Genomic DNA, 15,835 nt, shown 5'->3' with positions numbered 1-15,835 from the left:
TGTGTGTGTGTGTGTGTGTGTGTGTGTGAGAGAGAGAGAGAGAGTGTTTTATTAAGCAGGGCTTGCCAAACTGTCTATTAGAAGCAATTAAATATAATTCTCATTTTCTGTAATATATATGAAAATATATTCAAATAAATTAAATTAATTAAAAATGAACCTACATTATAAAACTTAAAGTTAAAGCCATCAGACACATATTAATAGGTTCAGATCAATGGGATCTAGCACAGAATCATCATTTTGAACATTTTTGAAAACCAAGGTGCGAAACAGCATGACAAAGCGAAGTCTCGTTTGCTGAAAGTTTTAGAAGTTTAGCAACAGGAACTAGCATGTTCATTAGCAAATGCTTATTATGTATAGCTGCTTTGATTTTCAGCAAGTATTCAGAACTTTTTTTTTCTTTTCATTGTAACATTTATTGAAATAACCATTCATTTTTTCTTGATCACAGCTCAATGAAGAATTCTCTTAATTGGCGTGTCTATGCTGGGACTATTTCCCAGAATGCCCTTCAGATCCCCTACTTTCTGAAGAAGATTATAGTGAATGAGAACTACAACACTAACAACAATGATTATGATGTTGCCTTGCTGAAACTCAGCAGTCCTGTTACCTTCTCCAGTGAGTTGGGTTTACTTGATGAAATAGATCACCCTAAAATATTCACACTGCTTTTTTTCTACAGTGAAACCATTTAGAAACCATAAAAGTACCCCAAATATAGTGTTTATGGTATATGACTCATTTTCTATATTCCAAATAATCTACAGTAACATTTCTCTTCTCAATCCAGGCACTGTACAGCCAGTTTGCTTTCCTACATTTGACCAAACCTTTTCAGATGGATCAGATTGCTGGACATCTGGCTTTGGGACAACACAACAGGGAGCAGGTACAGACAGATTAAAATGAAAATGCATGAATATGGAAGAGGAAAATAAATAGGACAAAGAGTAACACCATGTATGAAAACAGGACAGTGATATAGAGAAAGTAAGCATGCAACATTTAGTGATTCACAAAAAGCCGACCAAAAATAAAATGAAATATAATTAAATAAATAAATACATATGAATGAATGAATGAATTAATTAATTAAATAAATAACATTAACAACATTAAGGTATCTCTTGCATGATATTTTTATATTCTAGCAATTAGTCTCAACACAAACAATATAATGTTTTAATATACGTAATAGCATAATAATAATACAATAATTATTTAAATTGTAAATTATGTATGCATACATCATAATAGTGTTGTGTTGGCTTTAATTAATGCTGATTTTGTTCTGAAAAAAAATACAGATATTTAACAAGAATAATAACAATCATTATTAAGAATAATGAAAATTACTAATACATTAAAAAGTAAAGCATCTGATCACATTCAGGACATTAAAAATGGGGGTGGTAAATCTTAGCAGACATACAAATAGTCACAATTTAAAAAAATCTTAATTTTCCTAAAAATATACTTTATTTGTTTATGCAAACATACAATTAATATAAATATATGAAAATATTCTTCAAATGTTATTATAAAATAATAATACATTCAACAATTAATACCCTTTATTTTTTATTTTAATTGTATTTCATAATTTTTTTTATTCATACTGTACTCACCCTAGTACGGTTTGAAAATGCTGATTTGATCTTAGAAGTTTGCCTACGCCACAGCCTTCAATGTATATTGTCTTTTTTTGAAGCTTTTAGCTGACCTTTGACTGTGAGCGTTTCCTTTGCTCTCACAGACAGTGCCTCTACAAGCCTCATGGAAGTGAAAGTGAATATCATCAACACACTTCTGTGTAACAGCAGTCAGGTGTACCGTGGGGCCATCACCAAGAATATGATATGTGCCGGTGATATGAATGGGGGACGGGATTCCTGTCAGGTGGGTCTACCTCAGCTACTAGAGTGACTTCAGGCAACTACATTATTCCCTGTCAAAGTCTCGCCCAGTGTTTCTTTGTCTCATGACATTGATTTATTCTGGTTTGGGCAAATGCTGTATGCTGTATGATTCACATTGCTGCAATTGCGTTTTATTCAACCAAGTTTGTACTATATGGAAACATGAAACAAACTGATTTAAGAAGTACTTTATATACATATTATAATGGGTCAATTATGTCTTTTGTCCTATTAATTATTAAGAAGAATATATATATATATAGTCATGTGCTACCAACCAAATCATGGGGTGCAACTAACGAGTATTGAAAACGAGTCCTTTTATAAGAACTATTTATTCATTTTATATTTTACTATTCACTCATTTAAATAATGTTATACATGTTTGTCAATGCTGTATGCTGTATGATTCACATTGCTGCAATTGCGTTTTATTCAACCAAGTTTGTACTATATGGAAACATGAAACAAACTGATTTAAGAAGTACTTTATATACATATTATAATGGGTCAATTATGTCTTTTGTCCTATTAATTATTAAGAAGAATATATATATATATATATAGTCATGTGCTACCAACCAAATCATGGGGTGCAACTAACGAGTATTGAAAACGAGTACTTTTATAAGAACTATTTATTCATTTTATATTTTACTATTCACTCATTTAAATAATGTTATACATGTTTGTTCACAATGATCTGAAGTCCATGTTCCATTTGCTTTCTCTCTGTCCTTGTCGTTGGTCTCAGGGGGACAGTGGAGGTCCACTGGTGTGCAAGGGAGGTAATAACCGCTGGTATCTGGCTGGAATTACGAGTTGGGGAGCAGGATGTGGACAAAGACAAAGACCAGGGGTATATAGCAGAGTGACCAGCCTTCTGCCATGGATCTACAGCAAGATGCAGGTAAGCTGGACAACATAGTCCAACATGAGTCCACATAGTTCACTGATTCATAATATTGTTATTTTACCATCTAGGTACTATATACTTATTGCTTTCTCTTAACCTGTTTAAATCTTGTCATCTTAGCAAGAGAAGCCCTGATGCCTCTCTTCTGTATGATGTGTCCATTGCTGAAGACTAAATGACGACAGTGGACACAGGACAAAAGATGAAGGACAGAGCAATGCACTTTGAGATGGGACAATGTTGCAATATTGTAGCCACAACTGGACAAAGAAAAACAGACTTTATTAATCTCACATTCTCCAGTCAGAAAATAATAAAACAACTCAACCTGGGAAAGCAGAGCTGCAGGCATTGAGGACCCTGTGGTCCCCTTCTGTCGCTGTGCTTTCCTCATTCTTTCCTTTGCATGTGTACTGTATGTTCATTACACGCTGCTGAATCTGAGCCTTTGTTGCCTCTTTAACTTGGTATCCTTGCACGGATTCTACAAAAAAAAATATTGGGAGTATTCTGCAAATATGTATTTAATAACCAAAAGGCTGTTCATTTTGTTTGAAAATCAGTGTCTGTGAGCTATAATAAAATGTGGTATTGTTTTAACCTATGTGAAGGGTCCGTCCTTTTCTATCTCTGATTCATACTGTTTCTTTATAAATCATGCCGGAAATGGATACAGTTTGAGCTTTATTCTCCAAATGCAACAAATGAATATAGTGGAGAATGGGGCTAGCTATGAAAAATGCTATATCTCAGTGTTTGAAAATCAGTGTCTGTGAGCTATAATAAAATGTGGTATTGTTTTAACCTATGTGAAGGGTCCGTCCTTTTCTATCTCTGATTCATACTGTTTCTTTATAAATCATGCCGGAAATGGATACAGTTTGAGCTTTATTCTCCAAATGCAAAAAATGAATATAGTGGAGAATGGGGCTAGCTATGAAAAATGCTATATCTCATTGGGCCGTGACTACTGGACAATGACACATTCTGTGAACACTTCAGTTGAAAGAGTGCGAGGTAAGCTATATAGATAAACACTTCATATTTGGCAACTATTTGACAATAAAAATGTTACACAAGCAAGAGTAATATTTCGTCAAATTTTGCATTTTGAATTAAAAAACATTATTTAAAGCTGCAGTCCGTAACTTTTTTTGTGTTCAAAATTGACAAAATGTATATAATAAGCGAGTACACCATGAATCCATTTTTCCAAACCGTGATTTTGGCTTGTCCTGAATCACTACAGTACACCTATAATCCCAGACGTTTCTCCTAAAATAACATTGGATAAAAAGAGAGAACACTGCAGAGAGCTAGGAGAATTTAATGAGAATTGTCAGACTTTTGATTGTCTCTGGTATCTATCCAAACGTGAGCACGCTACAATGTTCTTCCGCAAGACGCACGCAGTTCTGTTTATTAACCACTAGAGCGCCAAAAGTTACGAACTGCAGCTTTAAGTGATTAATGTAACGCAATTGAATGTGATGAGGAAAAAAAATAACCGAGCCATTTTTAGCATATAAGAATAAAAGTGAATATGTGCACACTGTGAATGGATTTAATGAACTCATGAAACACTTAATCCTTTTTTTTCCTTTTGTAGCCAAGGCTTTAAGTCATGCGTCTATACAACTGACTTTCAAAAGTACATCCACATTGATAAATATTCACTGGAGTAAAAAGTGTTACACCTAGTTCCAGTTTCTTCTGTGAATCATTTTGCGGGCCACCCCCAGTCCAGAGGAAAACATTGTTGCGGAATCAACTTTGTCCCAGACGTTTCTCCTAAAATAACATTGGATAAAAAGAGAGAACACTGCAGAGAGCTAGGAGAATTTAATGAGAATTGTCAGACTTTTGATTGTCTCTGGTATCTATCCAAACGTGAGCACTCTGAGACATTATAGAGATCTCCTCTGAAAGAGGAATTGCTGCAGTCATTTTCTCAGGAGAATCATCTGAGAAGCTGAAGAGTTCAGTAAAAGTTCGGATTTGCTTTGCATCATTGCATAAGTAAACACAAGGTTTTAACAGTATATATTTTCTTGTGGGGTCATTACGAAAAGCTCTGCGTGGACTTTTGGATACGCTTTGAAGACTCGTGTTTCCCGAGTTCGCACTAACATATGATAGGATTGATCAAGTTGGTAAGCATATTTGGCGTGCTGTCCAGAGGGAGGGCTCCGAGCTCGGGAGAGAGCCAGAACACCGAGCCGAGAACTCCCTCTATCCCTAAAAATGGGATTAGAAATAGAATAAGAGTGAGGAGCTGGGGTGGAGGAGGGGTTCTGGAAAACTGTCGTGGGACAGAGGTAAGTTGGCTGTATATATATAGCCTATACACCTGTTGTGCTAGGCTCCAACCGTGCCGAATTGATTGATTATCTGATAGTGCTCCTTCCGAACCTTGTTAATGAAACATCATTATGTGACCGTGCACGCTTTTAAAGACCAACCAACACTCGCGACCAACGCGTGAGGTGTCTCTCATTGCGCGCGTGGCGGGGCGGGAACAGCGAGAGCGCGAGAGAAGAGACAGGGACAAGCCAATATAATATATATATATATATATCAGAAAGAGGAGGTGAATCTTATTGGCTGCTATACAACATCAATCGCTCGTTTACGCGGACTTTTATCCATTAATATATTTTCTCTGCATTTCAAAAAGCCAAAAAATCCACTTATCAGACAACGACTTGAGGACCCTACAGTCGTGCGGATCGTGTCAGCGTTTGACCCACTGTTGCCCATCCACTTACAAGTACCCGAGACGAGGTAGGGTATGAAGTCACTTATCCAGGGCGTATGCTGTTGCTTTATAGTCTTAGTGATGTTGCACGGTGTTTCCTCGTTACAAAGAAGGTATTTTGGAAAGACGTGCGTCAAGCCTCGCTTTTATTCCAATGACATCATCAGTCGAAGTATTGCAAACATTTCATAAATGGGGAGTGTGCATTTCAACAGCAATGTTATTGTCAGATGCATTATACCGTTTACACATATCAGAAGTGAATTCTGATTGTATTAAACAGATGTATGAATATACAATGCTGTAGAATGACAGCGCGCTGTTATTGTTGCGCGAGGGTGTGTCCGAATTGCTTCGTGCCTTTTTGCCTCATTGAAGCGTTAAATGACTATTTGCAGGACCTCAATACATCATCTATGTTCATTTATGTTATAGTTTGGCATATTACTATGAGTGATGTATCATAAGACAAATGTGAAAATCTGAAATGAGAGGGGAAATGGTGATTGCGCGCGAGCGGATTAGAGTTTCATTACTAAGGAAAATGTATCGGCGCGTGAAAAAAATGAGCTTTTAGTATGCGTGCAGAAGGAAATCCACAGGTGGTGAGGGGTTCGATGATGGCTACGACTGAGCTCCGCGCCCACAACAGGTAGCGGGTTATATTCGGTACTAATCGACACGTTATAAACGGAGGGAGTAGAGTTAAAGTGCTCATTACGCGGCGCTCTCTGGAGTACCTGATTATGATTGGTCAATGGTTACATATTTCATAATATTGATTGTTATTACATATCTATTCTTAAGTAAGATGTGTATTAAGTGGGGTACACAAACAAACCCCTTCAGGGTGATTAAGACAAGGTGATCATTATTATTTTGGGAAATGTTTATCTAACGGGACTTATCCCTTACAATTTAATACATTTAACAATTAGCTTATGTCCCGCGTTTCGACGACGTGCTGTTATGTACTGAATGCCATCGCGTTTCAGTTTCCAAATGTTTGATTTTCCAGGATGTTTGGGCAAGGAATTGCCCTGGCCTTTATCAAAAAATGATAGCCATGATTTTCTGTTTCTAGGTTACCATCACTATCTCTTTCAAAACTACAGCCAGCTTTCTGCACTAATAATCGTAATCACCTGACGAATGCGGTTGTCATAGCAATATTTCTGCACCGTGGTAGAGGCACGTCTGGCAGCGCGCCAATGAAAGCTTTGTTGTCGTGGATACAGTTTACCCTCGTTTTGGTTGTGATGAAGGGCTTGAGGGTCTCACCTTAAATAGTCAACGATGACCTATTGTTCATAGCAAAATATTATTCAATAAACTGAAATCCTAGATCTGTCACAATAAATATTCTAAATATAAATATCTTGCTCATCTGAAATATGGTAAGGAGTAATTATGGGACACTGACACCGCATATGACAGATGGTGTAATAATCAGAAATCATATGAGCTTACCAAAAAGAAAAGAGTATACAGTGCATCAATATTGCTTTGCCGTCTATTGTATACTAGCATTTTCTGTCATCAACACCCCTGCAGGCATTTCAGCAGTTTACTTACACAGTATCACATTATTTCTAAATGAAAGAGATGCAATTTATTTAATTGCAATGGGCTCAGATATCATTTTGCACATGAAACAGAAGGAGGGCAGGGAAACCATTTTAAACTGCTGGCAAATAATTTTAATGGGAAAACTGCTGCCGTGAAAAACTGGCTATAAATAAAAGCATATTAACAGCGATACATTTCCTTACAGTGAAAATGACAAGAATTAAATCACAAGAAATTTGATTTTTTTTTTTTGTTAAATATTGTTGAAATTATGTTTTGTATTTGTAAAAAAGTTATGAGTCACTTGATAATGCATTAAAAAAAAAAAAAACATTAAAAAGATGTTCCTACAAGTCACTGTGTAATGCATTTGTAACGCCCCTGTGGACTGTTTATTGTGGATTCTTCCCCTTTTGTTGGTTTAGCCCGTACTATAATTAGTTAATCACCTCAAAAGCCAAGGGCCCCCAAAAGCCAAGGGCCCCCTAAAATGCTTTTCATATAGGATATGCGCATTAAACGCTGACACGCAAACGTTTGCTGTTTACGTGTTTAGACAGCCGTCCAAGTCTGTGGCGCCTGCAGGTGTACGGCTGCACTGTGAGTACCATGAGCCCTCAGATTTACCCCGCAAACATTTCAGCAGTTATTACAGGCCTGTGTGTCCCTTATTTCTGTCGACTGAACCAGCCATGCCATTAATTATGAATTTATCAGTCTTTTGCATGCCAAAGTCAATTGCCGCATAGAAATATAACACCAAATAGAAGCAGAAAATCGTGCTATACTACGCACTTTCATGAGATCGGGTTAGACAACAATACATTTTTGGGCTATTTTACAAATGGGAATACAACAAATTAATGACAATGTTTACATTCAAGCTACCCGTAAAATTTATAGTGAAAACTATAAAAGCGTCTGGAATGCAATAAAGTAATTTTAAAGCATGGGTAAAAAAATAGGCTAATAAATAATTCACATATCATACACATTTGCATTGCAGCAAATCCTTTAAATTTTCAGGTATTCAGAACAGAGCAACATAAAAATCAGAAAAAGCAGCTATACAATTATAGGACAACGTTTTACACATATGCCATTATAATTTGTGTTTTATTTTTTAACTGTACGGAATTATAAAATAAATCGGGCCTGTTTTAGGCTTTTCCTCATTTTTATATTTTAGATATCCATCAATTACGGTGATGAAAAAAATGACTCGCCTTCTCCTCATTGGATGTGCCTTTAGAGAGAAATGCACGGATTACATAATGAAAGAGTTTCTATTTTCGATTTGAATTATTTCGTTTTAAAGTAGTAATTTTTAAGCTTTCTATACATTTTTTATCATGTCTGTGAGGCAATTCGCAGAGTTTAGGTTCATCATTGTGAAGCGCTCCTGTTCAAGCCTGAGAAGGCAGCGTTTGTTTTCTTTATTTTATAAAAGCACCCAAATAAAACTAGCCCCTTTACAGTTTAGAATGATGTATTACTCTTACATTTATGAGCAAAAATTACTGCGTATAAAGTTGTTTCCACTGTTAGAAAAAAATGCAAGTGATCGCACTGGCGCCTCCATGTCCTGCAGAGCGCGCTTTAATTCCAACTCTCCCCATAAATGACTGGAAATGCGTCTAACAGCGCACATTTATCTAGTTTAAACACTTAAACTAACATTGTGATAGGCTTGAACTGTTTTATATCTATAGATTTTATTTTAGGCAAGTCGTGATGATTTGAGAAGGCTAAATTGATCAAACATATATCAATTCACTGTCTGCCGCTGGCCGTTATACTATATAAAAAACGTAGGCTACATATTATCGAACAAAAAAATGCTCCAAACGTTTTTCTAAATTTACTTTATAAAAAAACTAAACAAACTATAATCACTTTTCCATTACATACAAAACTGAACTAATTTACATTAAAAGTAATTATTGGAATCCTTGTCGTCCTCGTCGTCCTGCCTGCCTCCACACACCGTGAGCGTGACAGCATCACATTTGATTATATTTTATTTAATAAAAATCTGTTTCTTATTCTTTTTCAGTTATGTGCATGATGGTGTTTTCATGTTACTTTTTTAGTTCATGTTTATTTTATTACACTGTGAAATAATATTTATGAAAGTTTTGTTTCACTTTTATTTTTAATGTTTCTTTATGAAGTTTGACACGCAGAATATGAAAATCATATTACTTTGTAATAAATAAATAATTAAATAAATATGTTGATTACTTATACAAGCAAATCTGTTATTACAGATCAACATTACATGGTATATGCTTAATTCTGAGCTAACAACAGTTTAAGATCAACATTTACCAAAAGTGAGTAGTCCAAAATTTCAGAAGTGTACGTTGGATGATTTTTGTCTTTTATGACTAGTCCCACAATTTTAATTATTAATTTTAAATATGCAAAATTCCTGAAGGGTATGTGTGTTCATTCAAAGGTTTGCCTATGAATTAACTAGAAAGAGTCCATTTATACTGTGCACTGTGTCTCTTCCTTAAGAAAAAGGCAGTGATTTTCCCTACTTACATTCCATTAGGTCGTAAATGTATCTGGTGTCAGGGTTGCCATGGTAACCAGGGGGTGCCTGGTGTCGTTGCAGACATCCTGGCATCCAGTTTATTGGGTGAGGGGACTGTGACAATTTGTTAATCTAATGAATAACTGATTTGTTAAATCAAATGAAAAATTGTGTTTGATTGGTCCAGACGCTACACAAGATCAAGCAGTATTTGATGATGAAATCAGTCCAGCAAAAAATAGCACAACATATGCACTTTGTTTGTGACTGGTTGACGTCTTACATAAGATACTTTTCTGTTCAAAATGTGATGCATATGGCGGGACACTCAAAAACAGTGTGATGCAAACACCCAAGTAAAAAAAAAAACATTTACATTATCTAGGACGACTCTACCAATCCCTTTGTGAAGGCAGTTGTTTCTTTTTATTTGCTACTCATCAGTATAGAAATCCATAATTCATATGACGGTCATTGGGAGGGATCTTGTTTGCAAGTCATCCAGATATAGCGACAGTCTTCCTTTTGTCTTCAGGGAACACAGGAAATATCTGTGGCCGAAAGCATAGTCTCAATTGACATTTAGGGTCAATTTCATGGTCAGCGACCAACTGGGAAGGCTTTTACTCAGAAGAAAAAATTTATTGGTGCATCTAACTATAGCACTCTGTCGATATGTCTGCTGAGGTCAGAGGCAGTGTTTGACAATTAAAGCCAGACGAGTCTCGTCTCCTGGCGTCCGTGAATTAACTGGCTTCTGCTGACTGAAAGGTACAGAGCAATGGTTCCTAAAAGAATAGTATGCATCCCCAAGAGCATGGGAAATAAACCGCATAAATATGACATATACAATGAGACAGTACACTGTTGACCGACATTAAAGGTGCATTCATGTGATGAATGATAGTGATGGCCGCTTTCAAAACACTGCTTCAAAAGCTTTGAATCCTTTGCGAAACATTTTTGAACCAGTGGTTCGGAGTGCATTTCAAAGTAATTTCAGTAAACAAGGCTTTGTTATATAATAACGGTTTCAAAATGTCTTGAAAATTCAGTGCTTCACCATTGGGATGCTCTCTCTGCCAAACCTGCTGCTGCGGTTGGTTAATGCAGTTGTTGTAGATTATTGCTCCTGCTTATGCTGCTAAGCAAGTACACTTGCTACTGCCAATACATACACCGACACAGTGCTGTGAGTATTTAAGACATACTGCTGCGGCACAAATAGCATATAAAATAACCCATAGCAGATCTATACAGGTGGAGCTGGGGAAGGTGGAAGGTTTCAGAGGAACTCTGAAAGCGCGCTGTGAAATGCTCTAGTGAATGTTAACCAGCCATTCATATTTAAAACAGCAAGTTCAATGGCGGTGTACATGAGCCAATCAGCTTGTGCCAAGTCGTTTAATGCTGTGAATATCATCAATTTGCATTAAGAACCCATCAGCCTGGGCCATCTAGAGTTTCATGACAGAACTTGGCATTTATGACCAGCAGGTGTCACCAATGTTTCGAGCACTTCGAAAAAGTGAATCATTTTGCAAAACAACTGATTTAAAGCTTGTTTCTCCCATCACTAGGGCTGTATCCAAAAATTGCCCTCTATACCCTTAAATATAGGGCACTATTTGACGACACAGGAATTTGTAATGGTGTCCGAAACCATAGAGGATGTTGAGTGGACTCATTCAATCCCATAATGCATCACAATAACGAGTGTACAACCGATGTACACTCAACGGCTAGATACTACCCATAATGCACTGTGAGGGTTGTGTCAAATTAATTCCCATGTTTGGTCAGAAGACGAATCGTCCATCCATCTATTTTCTAAAATGATTTTCTAATGTGGGTACAGCATAATGTCATACAGGTATACATTTCTTGTTAATTGATTATTAAATAGTTGAATTAAGGTCTATGCATGCTAGTTTCCATGACAGAGCAAGCAAAAACTTTGCAAAAGCGGTTGCCATTCCGGAGCACTCTGTGTTTGAATTTGCTCATTTATAATTTTTTTCATTCACTCTCAGCTGGACTATATTAGTGTACTAATGTAGGGAATAATGAATGAGCGTACAGGGGGTGACTGCAAACACATATTAATTAACTAAATGAGGACCTGACTACTGAATAAAACATGTCCTCAGAAACTGTAAATATACTGCTGATGTGAACACTAGCTGTTTACAGTATTTGACATATAAATAATGACAACATCAATACTTTCAAAACGTTTCCCTCCATTTAAAACATTTCTGAATATTAGAAAACATGAGAGAATGTCCAATACATGTACAGATCCACACTTACTTGTATAGAGACAATTAACAAGTGCCCATTCAGTCACACATAGACTGCTTATTGATTTTCTTTCCACACAGAAATTATTTTAGGTCAATAAGGCACCAGTGACTTATCCAAGAACCTTTATCCAAATTCATGTCAAACAAACATAATCCTAACTCTATCCCTACCAATAACTATACTTATAATCAGCACCATCAGTAAAATTCACTTGGCTGGGCTGATGGATATTGAAACACAAGTGTGAATGGTTTCTTCTCATGCCTCTGAGGGACTGCTTGCCATTGGGAGGAGAGGATTCAAGCTGATCTGACAGACAATGTCTGTTGTTTACAATATACCCACAATGCTCTCTTATAACACATGATAAAAGGTTTTTAATAGCCTTTAGTAGTACTGCTGGTATAGTCTGCCTTGTTTGAGTATTGGTGAGCCGAAACTTCAGGTGAGATTAAATTGGTTAAACAGAATAACTCAACTATGTTGTTATTATCGGCTCATTCCAAACACTTCTGCTCCTTGTGAATTCATTGAGTCTGATATTGTCCATTAGTAGACCGCAGTGCCTCTAGAATAGGTGACATGCTGATAAGACTGAAGCGCTTAAAGACCAAGATAAGGGAGGTATTTCGCTGTGTTAACATTATCACACATAAGGTAGCTGTAGAGCCATGTGTCTCTTGATATAGTTGAAAAGAACATTATGAGGTTATCAGAAATGGTATTATGCTACTACAGGAAGACTTTGAACAAGATTTCCCAGATGTCCATCATTTCCTTGTGGTTCTGGCTTATTTGCTCCTTCTTCTGTTTGGACATCTGGTAACCAAGAGGTCTGCTAAAGGTAGAATAGCTGTAAAATGTTGGCTCTAGTGAGTACAACATTATGAGACAGAATTGCATCGATAGTTACTCTACAGACAGAAAATCCAGTCAATTCATATACTGATATGTCCCATATTCAGAATATTGTTCAAAAAGCACTGTATGAGTTTTCCAATGGCCATTCTTACATTTTAAAGGAATAGTTTAACCAAAAATGAAAACTCTGTCATTAATTACTCACCGTTGTGTCGTTCCAAACACGTAAGACCTTCGTTCATCTTCGAAACACAAATTAAGATATTTTTGATGAAATCCAAGAGCTTTTTGACCCTGCATAGACAGCAACACAATTACCACGTTCAAGGCCCAGAAAGGTAGTAAGGACATCGTTAAAATAGTCCATGTGACATTAGTGGTTCAACCGTAATTACTTTTTAATTACACAAAAAATACTTTTTGTGTGCAAAGAAAACAAAAATAACTACTTTATGCAGGGTCAGAAAGCTCTTGGATTTCATCAATAATATCTTAATTTGTGTTACGAAGATGAATTAAGGTCTTATGGGTTTTGAATGACATACGAGTGAGTAATTAATGACAGAATTACAATTTTTGGGTGAACTATACCTTTAATTGTGGTTCCCGACTTACAAAGCATTATTATTTCGACCCCATCACAAATTTGAGATTCAAACATATAAAACTTCTGTAGTTCAATAGGTAATTCTGGTAGTATCACTGTTTTGGTGTTTTATATATTTTTTTGTATTGATCACCCACATATTTCCACATGAACAGTCAGCAAATATGTATGAAGTTCAAATATTGTATTTCACAAGGTCAGTGTAAGTGCAGTTGAAATGAAATACTGATAAAGATATGCCACTTCCTCAAATATGATGTCAGAAAGGTCAAATATGTATTTTATAGTGGAAATGTCACAGGATAACAGAGTTTAATAGAACAGGGACAAAGACAAAATTCCGTGTTTTCTCCAAAAATCTGCATAAACGGCTGAAAAAGGTCACAACAGCATTTCGCTTGTCCGTGTTGTGTTTTCTCATTCTAGACGAACTCTCAGTCTGTTCATTAATGTTGAGATTTTACAGACTGTTTAGTGTTTATGGAGGTTAAATTGTTACACCAGTAGGTGGTGGTAAGTGATTGTCTTTATAATGCATTGAATTGCATTTAATTCAGTTAAAAATCATCATAAACAAAACACCACAACTGCATGCTACTCCGTGTTGAAATGGCTCTGCTTTGACTATGTTTGGAACTATTTTTATTGGCGGAGCAAAGTGTCTAAAGTTACTGTGTCTAAAATGTAAGTTACGTAATATTAACTTTTTGTTTATTGAAATGTTTATATAAAAGTAATATCACACAATCACACTGCCTCTTTGTTTACTACTGCAAAGCTTCTTTGACACAACCAGTATTGTATAAAGCGCTATACAAAAAAAAGGTGACTTGACTGCAATAATTAGTCATTTCTGTCATTTGTCACCTTCAGTTGTCATTTCTCTAAACATTAATAGGGTCTAGTATCTTTTGAAATAGTTGACTAGTGATAGATTCTGAAAACATGGTGTAGCAGTAGGAGTGAAGTAGTTTCACACACAAAATGTTCTTTGGAACGTTCCTTGGGTTTTCAATTTATTTTTGCACATTGTTGAACCTTATCATATATGGCCATATTTGTTACATTGCAGTTAGGAGTGCAGTGTAAATTATCAGCATAATGCTAATTTCATCAGTTGTTAGTTGTGGGAACAACATTTTCTCAGAATGACCCGGTTCGCTTTACAAGTTGACCATGACACTATTTCGAGATGATGGTGCCTTACATAACAGCAGGGTGGCGGTGGCAGAATTGGCTTTAAAGTTTTGAGAAGCAGTTTTAAAAATGTATTTTTCTTTTGTATGAAAACACCCATATGATTGAACAAATACAGTGGGGAAAAAAAGTATTTAGTCAGCCACCAGTTGTGCAAGTTCTCCCACTTAAAAAGATGAGAGGTTTTTGCCCCACTGTATCTATGATCTGTCATTTTATAAATATACTGATTTGAAGTCTGTTTTGTTTGTGTTTCTTTGGAACAATTGGTTGTTTCTCTTTTTGATGTATTAGATTGCTTTTTACGGCTTGTCTTTTAAAGGAACTAGAATTGTCACATGCTGGAGTGATGGATAGATTTTCATAAGTTTGGAAAGCTGAGCTTAAAGGGATAGTTCACCCAAAAATGAAAAAAATTATGTTTATCTGCTTACCCCCAGGGCATCCAAGATGTAGGTGACTTTGTTTCTTCAGTAGAACACATTTGATGATTTTAATCTCCAACCGTTGCAGTCTTATCAGTCGTATAATGCATGGCAATGGTAACAAAATCTATGAGAGTAAAAAAAACATGCACAGACAAATCCAAATGAAACCCTGCGGCTCGTGACGACACATTGATGTCCTAAGACACGAAATGATCGGTTTGTGCCAGAAACCGAACAGTATTTATAATACTAATACACCACTATGTCCAACTGTCTTTGGGCGCGCGCACGGCATCCGGTGCATGAGGTGTGAACGCGCTCTGGTGTAGTTTACGTTAATGGGTGTGTTGATATCCAGCCGAAGAGCAATCAACCATAACTTCAGGCGAGCAGGCTCAGAAGTTGGGAATACGTGGAAAGTTACCACTCCCGAATGAGTTTGCGTGAGAGAACGCAATCTTTTAGTTTTAAGTCGGTTTGAACAATCCGAATAAGCCCAAGTAAGTAGCATTTTGATTAGCTGTCGTACCTACAATGACTGTGCACTGTGTAAACAATGAGTGATGTATACACGCGAGAGATCACTTCCGGCGCTTGCTTAACTATGCCAGAGCGCATACACACCGGATGCAGTGCGCGCGCCCAAAGACAGTTGGACATAGTGGTGTTTTAGAGGTAAAAAATTACATAAATACTGTTCGGTTTCTGGCACAAACTGATCA

General features: G+C 36.4%; 2 protein-coding genes across 3 annotated transcripts in view; both read left to right on the top strand.

Moving 5' to 3' along the window:
* tmprss13a (transmembrane serine protease 13a) overlaps positions 1 to 3,339 on the top strand; it is a 10,239-nt gene extending 6,900 nt beyond the window's left edge. Inside the window, exons 9-13 of the mRNA XM_016245943.1 lie at positions 458 to 627; positions 800 to 898; positions 1,766 to 1,908; positions 2,683 to 2,838; positions 2,965 to 3,339. Coding sequence (XP_016101429.1) covers positions 458 to 627; positions 800 to 898; positions 1,766 to 1,908; positions 2,683 to 2,838; positions 2,965 to 2,979 — 583 coding nt within the window. The 3' untranslated portion in view covers positions 2,980 to 3,339. The remainder of the gene's footprint in view (positions 1 to 457; positions 628 to 799; positions 899 to 1,765; positions 1,909 to 2,682; positions 2,839 to 2,964) is intronic.
* Positions 3,340 to 5,340: 2,001 nt separating this feature from the next.
* LOC107561492 (FXYD domain-containing ion transport regulator 6-like) overlaps positions 5,341 to 15,835 on the top strand; it is a 79,195-nt gene continuing 68,700 nt past the window's right edge. The window contains exons 1-2 of one of the 2 annotated variants that reach the window (XM_016245946.1): positions 5,341 to 5,434; positions 5,522 to 5,628. The gene's annotated coding sequence lies outside the window, so the exon portion shown is untranslated. Of the gene's footprint in view, positions 5,629 to 15,835 lie in introns of both variants that reach the window. The other variant, XM_016245944.1, reaches the window with a different exon arrangement.

Source organism: Sinocyclocheilus grahami, unplaced genomic scaffold (genome assembly GCF_001515645.1).
Source record: "Sinocyclocheilus grahami isolate Dianchi unplaced genomic scaffold, SAMN03320097.WGS_v1.1 scaffold775.1, whole genome shotgun sequence".
In the NCBI taxonomy this organism is placed as follows: domain Eukaryota; kingdom Metazoa; phylum Chordata; class Actinopteri; order Cypriniformes; family Cyprinidae; genus Sinocyclocheilus; species Sinocyclocheilus grahami.
Note: the sequence above shows the minus strand (reverse complement) of the source record. Positions and strands in the feature narration are given on the sequence as shown.